Source organism: Coffea eugenioides, chromosome 8 (genome assembly GCF_003713205.1).
Source record: "Coffea eugenioides isolate CCC68of chromosome 8, Ceug_1.0, whole genome shotgun sequence".
Taxonomy (NCBI): domain Eukaryota; kingdom Viridiplantae; phylum Streptophyta; class Magnoliopsida; order Gentianales; family Rubiaceae; genus Coffea; species Coffea eugenioides.
In genome coordinates this window covers 45,422,977-45,433,386 of record NC_040042.1, presented here as the reverse complement: position 1 = coordinate 45,433,386, position 10,410 = coordinate 45,422,977, and the positions used below count along the sequence as shown (strand labels likewise).

Genomic DNA, 10,410 nt, shown 5'->3' with positions numbered 1-10,410 from the left:
ATCTTTTCTGCCTTCTTTTTTTTTTCTTGAAGGAATCTTTTCTGCTATTTTCACTAAGAAAAGGTATCTGTTACAGCATTTGGATAGCGCTTACGCAGCCTTTTCATAAAAGGATCAAATAGGTGAGAAAATTAGTGCCTTTCGGGGACCAAAAATAGCGTCTTGCATCGGCCAAGCTGAAATTCTACATTCTTCCTTACCTGGCCGCAATATGAGGAAAATTCATCCAAGGGATGATTGATGGCTGAAAAAGATGGCAAGTCATTGAAGAATGAGGAATGAGATCAGTACCTTTTATTATTTTTTCTCTTGTATTAAATCCATAAGATGAGCTTGATATTTCTCTTGTATATCAAGCATGAACAGCCGTAACTTTGACACGTTCCTTCAAATTATGTGGCACCAAGCAGACCGTTAAATTTTTGTATTTTGGGTTTTTACTGTACAAAAACCATTTTTCTGGGATTCTCTGTCGTTTTGTCGCTAGAAATCTCTTATTCAAAACACCCTCTCAATGGGGAAAAAAATTTAAATATCTGTAACTTTAACAGTGACGTCAAGGTTGTAAAATTATGTTTGGCTGAAGCTTTAGAAGGATTTTATCCACAGATTGACTTCTTGTTGTGCTATAAAATGGAATACGGCAGATGCATTGAATATCTTTCTATCATGCTTGACAAACTCGTAATGGAAGTTGTAAAGATGAAAAAAGGTGTGATAGAGTATTATCGCGGCCATAGGGTATTATTCCAAATAATTACTGTGGCACTTTTTTGTGATGTGATGTATATGAGATAAAAAGGTAGTTGAAAATATAAAAAAATAGATTAAAAATTATGTGTATAATGCAAGCGAAATATTATTTTAGAAAAAATTAATATCCAAGCATAGCAAATCTTACGCTACCAGAACCAATTTTAAAATGGCTTTGTTTGAATTGTGAATTTTTGCAAAAAAAAAAAAAAAAAATCTCTGGACATATTTTCTAATAACTTTTTTTTATTTTATATACATTACAGTATATTTTTTGAACAAAATCTTTTTTTTTTTTTTGAAGGAACAAAAACTTATTGTCCAAACAAGTTCTAAGCTCTGTCTAAGGGTGTATCTATCAATAATGTGTAAGCTCTCGAAACTGAACAAGGAAAGATATCCGGCTTATTTCAGTTCATCAATTATTCAATGCCTTCTACGCTACGCTTTTGCACTCGTATCAAACCTTTTCTTTAGATTCAATCAATGAATCTCATCTACTGGTAGGCGTGCAAACAAGCTTCGTTAAGTTAAAGTCGAACACTTCAGTATTCAATTTTGTTTGATTATTTTAACGAGTCTAAACTTTTATCTAAATTTGACTTAATTATTTGCCGAAACAAAATTTTTTATCAAATTTAAAAGTCATCAATTATAAAATATTATTTAAATTTAACGTGACTAATTGGCGAAGTCGAACCAATGCCAAACGAGATCTTGTTAAATTAGTATCGAGTAGTTTTTTTTCTATCTTTTAATTAATGTTATGCCCCCGGAAACAAACATGTATATGAAACGTGTCGGTAGACAAATGTGAAATGGAATGGTCTACACGATTCTGTGGTGGCTTTGTGGGCTCATCTAACCAATCATGGACCACAGCTTTTCCTCTGCATTTTTTTGATTTTGCTTTTGGCTGCTTTGGCTCTGCTTTAGCATAAAATTCAGGATTTCTTCGTGTTAATTTCGTGCGGTATTTTGAAGGTGTACGCATCTTTATTCTGACCCCTTTTTTGTTTTTAACCACCTGCGGATACTAATTTCCATTATTTTGGCATATTTATCGTGTGATGAATTCCGATTTCAACACAATTTCTGAGCGAAATTGCCGTGCAAGTATGCTTTAAGGGACCCATTTGTTTGGAGGATCTCGATGGTCAGACATGAAAATGAAAGTAATAACAACTAACTATGTGATCATTAATTTGATTGGTTCCTAAATGATTAGCAAATGCTTAAGAAATTATCTATTTAGAAAGAAATACATACCAAAAGAAAAAGGAGTCATAGTAGAAATAAAAGAAGATTAGACTCTCTCTTTTTTTTTTTTTTTAATTTCAGCTCTTTGATCCTATATGTCAGCCAGTGTGTTTGTTTGGACAGTGTATTATTTGAAATATTATTTGGAATAATTACTGTAACACTTTTTTGTGATATGATGTATGTGAGATAAAAAGTTGATTGGGAATATAAAAAGGTAGGTTGGGAAATGTGTCTGTGATGCAAGCGAAATATTATTTGGAATAATTTTGGTATCCAAGAGGCAAAGAAACAACTGATTACCAAATAAACAAGCGAAGCGTAGGGATTAAATAAGTTATACATTTCCCGAGGCTTAACAACAAAAAGAAAATAGATTGCGGACTTGATTGGAGAAGAGCGTTGACCCCTCCTGTAAGTTCTTATCCACAGTTCACTGGATTAATAAAAAAAAAATGTTCCTTGAAAAGGACTCAATCTGTATAATACATTCCACCTTAATTAGATTAATCCCTTCTTGTAGCTGATGATTGGGATGTAGCAACGCAATTAAGCTACTTTAATTGGAGGCACCATTTTGTTCCAAGACCTCTATTTCACTTGGATTGCTAAGTTTCTGATTTTGGTGGATAATGTCCATTGCCTTGTTTAATGAAATTTCTTTTCTTTAAGTCTGTTGTATCTATTGATTGCAGTTCTATATGTATACGTCATTCGTCCAGATTTATTAGATGAAACGATCTCTTCAATCAAAATGAATTCTTTACTAGCGTACCTAACTTAATTATGAATTTTGAGGTCTGAACAAATCTCAGGATACAATTTTATGCACAATAAGGTATTTTTCTTGTAGATATTAAAGATGCACGTCACACGAGTTAATGATACCATAACACTGGTCTTAACAAATTAGATAAGACACAAATTGAATGTCTTTCTCTTTTTACCCGAAGATACAATTTGGATTGTTATCCACCCACATAGAAATTGGAGAATATGCGTGTAACATGTATCAATAATGCTTGGTTCTATTCTAAGTGTTGCGATCTTGATGAAAGTTTGTGTGTATAATTATAGAACTACGACAGACACATAACGACTTTTCCAGAATTAAGAGGTATTGGGTTCAAATTCTCATTTTTCCTTTTTATTTTTTAAATTTCATCCTTCTCATGCTAACAATATACATACATATTTTGCAAAAAAGCATTAATGGTTTAACAGTAAAGGAAGAGAAAATCCTAAAAAAAATAATAAGAAGAAAATTTTCAAAATAGCTTGTAGACTTCTATGGCAATAATTCTGAAAGAATAGTTAAATCATAATTGCGTTTAATATGGATACTTAAATTTGTGTCAACACCGAAGCAAACTTGATATAGAAATTTCTTTTTCTTTTTTTTTTTGGTTGAGAAAAAGATTAAATATACTGGTCATCTCCGGTTTACTTTCTATATTTAGATAATTAGCAGGGGAATTTCCCTGATTAGTTATATCTTTTCCTTGAATAAAGCTGACCTTTCTCTTTCGGGAACAAAACGTATCAATTACCTACAAAATAAAGAAAAAGAAATTTCCTGAAAGATTCATACATTGCCCGCGTGTACTTCTGGACACAATTAGCCTCCGCCGGCCACCACCATACGGTTTCCAAGCCCAAATTCGACTCCTGAAACAAGTACCCGCTTCCCCCATCTTTGCCTATAAACCACACATAAATAATTCACCTTTTCCAAATAAATCAAAATCCAATCTTTCTCTTCAATCCAGGCATCCCTTTTCACTCATTCAGGTTCCTTCCTGCCTTTTTCTCCCTGTATATAAATACCACTGTACAACATATTTAAGTACTCTCTTCAAGACTCTAGATTTAAATCCAATAAAGTTCAGATTTTTATTGAATTTGGTCCAAGTTCTTACCCTTAATTTATCTGAATTTTGTTGGGTTTTTACTGCGTATAACTATATTAATAAAAATCCTTCATTTTTTGGTTATCACAAGCTCATGCCTTCTGGGCTTTAGTTAATTATCGAGTCGTGTTTTTTTAAGTTGTTTAATGCAATAATTGTTGATTTGGGCCAGTGGATTTTGCACGGTTTTTTGTTTGGATTATCCGATAATGGAAGTACTTTAATGGCTATTAAATAAAGTTGGGATATTTGTGCTGTTTGGTTATTCTTTCTTTGCCTCTCTTTTTGGTTGGTCTTGGGGAATAATCTGTGAGTTCTCTCAAAAGAAGGTTCTTTGTAATTAAATATAGTCTGTAAGAATATATTGTTGTGTGAATTGGGAGCCTGTTGAGAAAAAGTAGCACTTGGGTTTCTGGAATCCAAAGCTAGAGTCGTATATTATTAGTCTTGATATTGGTTTTTGTGTTCAAAGGAAGGATTAGTTCGATTTAAAAAAGCTTTACTTTTTTCTGGATACTTAAATATATTGAAATTAAGGTCAGTTTGGTTGGTTTGTGAGGGTTCTGTTGCATTTAACTGGGCAAGAACTTGAAAAAGGATTCCAATTTAGGGGGAAAGAGTGTAAAGTTTGATATATAGGTCAGATTTGGCTGTGGTTTTCATCTTCTGTCGTTAAAAATGGTGGAATCCTTTGCTACCACATCCCTTTTGGGAAATCTTCCGCTGTATGGAGGCTATTGTTCCAAGGATGTTTCAGGCAAACGGAGGGCAATCGATATCATCAAGTTTCCTCCAATGGAATTTCGTTTTAGAAAACTTGTTTCTTCATCATCTCTGCCGAGATTAAAAGCCCATCGGCAGCTAATTAAGTGTCAGGCGATGGAATTGACTAAAGAGGCATACGCATACAGAGAAGAGGGGCAATCTTATCAGGATTTTAGATACCAGATTGATACTGGTGTTGATAGAATGCCGGGATTATGGCCACCACCTAATAAGGCAGATAATCCTGGCCTTCAAAATCCATTGCTTCGACAAGAAAGGATGGGATGTGGATGGCTAGCTGCTATATTCGAGTGGGATGGTGTGCTCATTGAAGATAATCCGGATCTTGAGAAGCAAGCTTGGTTGGCTCTTTCCGAGGAAGAAGGAAAATCACCTCCTCCAGCTTTCGTCCTTCGAAGGATCGAAGGAATGAAGAATGAGCAAGCAATATCAGAGGTTCTTTGCTGGTCAAGAGATCCGGTTCAGTTGAAAAGAATGGCTGGTCGGAAGGAGGAAATTTATCAAGCCTTGCAGGGTGGGATCTACAGTTTCCGACCTGGTTCTCAGGAATTTGTCAATATCTTGATGCATTACAAAATCCCAATTGCTTTGGTGTCCACCCGACCTAGAAAAAATTTGGAGACTGCAATTGGTGCTGTTGGGATTGAAGAGGTCTTTAATGTTGTTGTTGCAGCAGAGGATGTCTATCGGGGGAAACCAGATCCAGAGATGTTTGTGTATGCAGCACAGCTTTTACAATACATACCCGAGCGGTGTATTGTGTTTGGGAACTCGAATCAAACTGTGGAGGCTGCACATGATGCTCGGATGAAATGTGTAGCTGTTGCAAGCAAACATCCAATGTATGAGCTTGGAGCTGCTGACTTGGTTGTTAAACGCCTTGATGAGCTCTCTGTGGTTGATTTGAAAAACCTTGCAGACATCGAGTCAGCTGAGTTTGAGCCAGAGTTAGAGATGGAACTAGAGGAAGAAGATGATCCCCACCCAACCGTTGATGTTGATGATGGTTTCTGGTGACATCTTCCCATTGTACAGTATGTTGTGCTTAATCTAATTTATAAATTGTGTATAACTAGGAGATAAAAAGGAAAGCAAAATAGAAGTCAAAGGAATGGAAAATGTGGTCCACATTGGACTAGCATTGAATATCTCATGTATGTATTGATTCCACTATATTTCGGAACTCCATTATATGGATGTTTAAGATTCAATATCTTGCTTCAGTGTCTCTTTTATTATTATAATTACTGTTATTGTTGATGCTACTCTTATACAGTTAGAAAAGTTAATAATGAAGGAATTGGATGTTTCTTGAGGACACGTCTAGCTATGGAAATGGACTTATTGTTGGAGGGTTATGTTATCTTTACGCATCATAGTCTGCTTGTCTGATGAATGTGCCTAGCTGCTGCTTAATGCGTAATCTCTTTGGCATCACTTTGGTTCTTAGTTCCTATTTTTTCCATCTAGCAAGTTGCATTTGTGAGTTGTCTACAAATTTCGAGTGCTATGTTTTTGCCAACAACCTTGTGGATCATTAAAATCCGCAAAACCTGCAGTTTCGAGAAGGTATGCGGCGCCTTTTGAAGCACATTCTAGTTAGCCGCTTTTGTAGATTGCTTGTTGCTTTGACATTACGATGCCTGTCCTCCATTTCTCGTACTGGCGTGAGACACCAGAAAGTTTCTTCATTCATACAAGATTAGGATACTTGGGTTGCGAGACATGTTGATTTCAAGCCTGCCATTAAACTCTTATGAATATCGTAGAGTTCTGTTATGGACTTTTTTCATTTCATCTGTGTCATTGTGTTCTACCTTCGAACTATGGTCGGAACAGAATACCTCGTGATCTAAATTTGTAACGCATGAGATTGTACTATGACGCGATGATGAATGTGAAATTTCAAAATACCATAATTGGGATTGAGTGAGTGTGGTATTTTTCCAACCACAATGAGATTCCATTTACATTACATTTTTGGGACTCAAAGAACGCAAATGGACTGTTTAGTCTTTAAAATGGCCAAAATTGTGTCCTTTCAAAGCGGAAAAAAGATTATATATAGATTATAGAAATAGAACTGTGGGGAGTGAAATGTTGGATGCTGTGTCCAAGAGCAAACTGGAGGAAGATACCTCTGGCATAACCGTTATGTGACAAAGAGTCCTTGGAATACAATTCTTGGGGACAAGGGGCCGGAATAGTTTGTCAGAAAATCGTATGTAACTTTATATGCATGCGGTATGATTCACTTTCAACAACGTGTAACTATAAAATATGGAAAAAATGATTTGCAAGATGTAATTTGAACTTTACATGTTTTTTTGACCAAATCTTGACCATGAACCTTCAGGAAAGGTTGCTTCCAATTCTTACAACGTTGCTGCCCCTCCTCCAATCCTTGGAATCCATGTAACTTGAAGAATGCGTGCATAAGAGACTGCACCTGTCAGGAATTATATGATCCGTGGCAGCATCATGAACTTAATGCGCCCCTACTTTAGAGTTTAGAGTCGGACTCAACCTCCAAGTGCTTAATGAATCTGATTGGGAGCTTTATTTATGGTTTGTCCCTAGCCTCGCGAGGGAGTGGGCAGTCCACTTAGGGTGTGTTTGGATGGAGGGATTTGGGTGGTTTTGGTTTCATATCATCACCTAAACCTGTGTCTTGCTTCACGATTTCTCTTTGCCCAAAAGTTTCTATTGTGGGGCATGGGTTGGGTTGTTGTCCCATTGGAGGAGCCCGATGACAGTCCATCATAAGGCAAGGCTTAAGCCACTCCCCAGCTTGCCTACTTGGCACAAAAAGCCCGGATATGTGGGCGGAAGAGTAATTTCTCCAACACAATTCAGGGCTCGGATTGGTTTACTTTTGGTTTTAGGTCCAGACTGATTTATCATTTGTCCAGCCCCTTTTTTTGAGCACCCGAAAGAAATTGAAGGAACAATTCTATTTGCAGCTCATATTTTCGAACTATACATGATTCTTGGGATAATTTTTTGTGAAAAAAAAATACCGTATTATTTTTTCAACGGGGGTATATGTGATATAAAAGAATAATTAAAAAATGTGTCAATAATACGAGTAAATAATTATATTTTGCTAATAATCCACTAACAAAACAAACCTGGTATATTTACAATGAAAAGAGAAAATGTGAAGGTTTAAAAGTTGAATCATGAAGTCTATCTAGCTATTGTAACATTGATTAAGCTAGTTTTTGAGAACATACAAGTATAGTAAATGTTCAAAACAAGGCGTATTTGTCAAGCATTAACGGTAGAAAAAATCCAACTATTAGAAAAACAAAGTTGTATTAGGAGATATATTTATATTTTTCTCTACCCAAAAGTATATATAGGTATGTATTTTCTGTAACCTGGAAACGAAATAGGTCAATAATATTAATGTAGCAGGTACTAAGCGTGATTTCTTACAATGCCAAAACTACACTAGAAAAAATAACGGTTTTCACCTTATAACCTCTCACTGAAAACATTAAAAAAAAAACTAATTAGTAAGAAGAACAAAATTAAAAAAGGAGATAGTAGATTGTTTGAGATAATTTTTTTTTTTGGAAAAAAATTGCTGCAATACTTTTTTGATGTGATATATGTTAAAATTTAATATGTTTTCAAGTGGTACAGCGGATAAGGTTGGGATTTCAATAATTAGAGATTTTGAGTTTAAATCCTCGAAGCATCTTTACTTCCAAGGGCTTACAGCAATAGAAAGACTAGTAATAATGGCACTGGTTTTGGCTTCCAAGGGAAGTAACAAAGCTGAATAGAAAGTCAGGAAATTGTTGTGCTTGCCTGTGGTTCCATTCCGCAGCATTCATCCAATATGCTTTCTCAGTTTCCACTTCCACAGTCTCTTGGATTCCATAACTCGTCTTTGTCACCCACGCACACAAAGACGTAGACATTTTTGACTGCATTGCTTTACTGGATCGTTGTACCAAGCTGGATGAATTGGATGCCAAGCTTTCTCAACACCCAACTTGATAGGTAGGGATATTAATTAGGTAATGGCGAGATCCACTTTAAGGTAGGTACATTAGTTATGCAATTATAAGATTCTTGATTCTATTCTCAAAGTATCTCTTTTCCCTCCCTCTTCCTTCTTAGTATAAAGTTTGGAGTAAGGATGCAAATGACTCGAATCGAATCGAGTTTTGCTCTAATCGAGTCGAGACTCAACATAATTTAACAAAGGTCGAATTCGAATTCGAACTCGAACTCGACGAGTTCAAAATGTCAAACTCGAGTTTGGGTTTAAAAAAAATAAAAAATAAATTTTTTTAATAAATAATAACATATTAAAAATATATATGTAATTTTACTATTAAAATAATATATATATATATATATATAATCGATTTCGAGTTAACGAATTTAGTATTTTTAAACTCGAGTTCGACTTGATCAACTCAAACTCGATGTTAACCGATTTTAGACTCGAGTTACTTGCGATCGATCCGATTTGTTTGCAACCCTAGTTTGGAGTTTCCCTACCCTTTAGACCCAAAAGAAAGAAAAAAAAAATAAAATTCCTGAAAGTGAACGAGCATATGTTTCTTGACAAAAGGTGCTGCCAATGCCAATAACCATGAATTATTTCTTGTATTGGAGCAGAATTTCCTGATGCCTTTCCATTATCCTCGGGCCCTCCTGCAATTCAAGTGGATTAATCCCTCATATTACCACACGTCAATGAACAATTCGTTTACTTATCTTCGCCTATATGTCACTACATCAAAACCATTATTGTCTTTGTCACAAACATTTTATCCTGAAAGCTTGATTAATTTGATCATAGTACTAATGACTGATACCATGAAATATTATAATAGTAATAGCTAGAGCTGCTCACGAATCAGCTTGCGAGCGGCTCGAATACGAGCTCGACTCGAGCTCGGTCAATATCGAACTCGAGTTAAAAAATATTAAGTTCGTTGGCTCGCGAGCCATACGCGATCTTGATTATATATATATTATTTTAATAGTAAAATTACATATATTCCTAATATTTTATTATTTGTAAAAAATTATTATTTTATTCATTTTAAAAAATAAAATTTGAGTCGAGTTCGAATTCGAACTTGACATTTTGAGCTCGTTGAGCTTCATGAAATTAACTGGAGATTCGGTTCGATAAACCCAAAGCTCGACTCGGCTTGTTTGCACACTCGTAATAGCCATCATCCGTGTTTCTTTTCTTGGTTTTAATAAGGGGATTAATTATTTGCTTTCTAACGTGCAATGTGATGATTATAGAGATTAAGTGGCCAAGTTTATTTTGACCAAGAAAGAAAAAAATTACGTATGCAAGCATGTAAGAGCAGACAATAATGATTCCATTAAATAAATTTTCCAATTCCAAATCACCGCAGTTAGTATGTATGTGTGAGGCGGCACGAACTTTTGATGTCATACCACTGCCGCCGGCGGCTGTATTATTGGGAGTCTTCAGAGGTGGGAGATGAGAGGTGACCATGATTCACTTAGTCAAACGATTACTCTTCCGCAGTGTTACCATGGTTATACTTGGGGGTCGCTGTTAAGATCTTTACGATGAGATGACGTGTCAACATCGAAGAAGCTATGGGGACCAGATTGAAAAATATATGGATCGGTGCCGGAGTATTTAGTTCCCCGTGCCACTCTCCAAGCCAAGTGGCCTGGTGCACGCACC

At 35.6% G+C, this 10,410-nt stretch overlaps 1 protein-coding gene across 1 annotated transcript; it reads left to right on the top strand.

Annotated features, from left to right (window-relative positions):
- Window positions 1-3,645: 3,645 nt before the first annotated feature.
- LOC113779077 (5-amino-6-(5-phospho-D-ribitylamino)uracil phosphatase, chloroplastic) lies at window positions 3,646-5,929 on the top strand. The gene has a single exon (XM_027324511.1). It carries the CDS (start codon window positions 4,602-4,604, stop codon window positions 5,724-5,726), a length of 1,125 nt encoding a protein of 374 aa, XP_027180312.1. The 5' UTR covers window positions 3,646-4,601; the 3' UTR covers window positions 5,727-5,929.
- Window positions 5,930-10,410: the final 4,481 nt, after the last annotated feature.

Excerpts from the sequence above, each read along its gene's own strand:
- LOC113779077 (XM_027324511.1), top strand. The coding sequence starts at position 4,602 with ATGGTGGAATCCTTTGCTACCACATCCCTTTTGGGAAATCTTCCGCTG.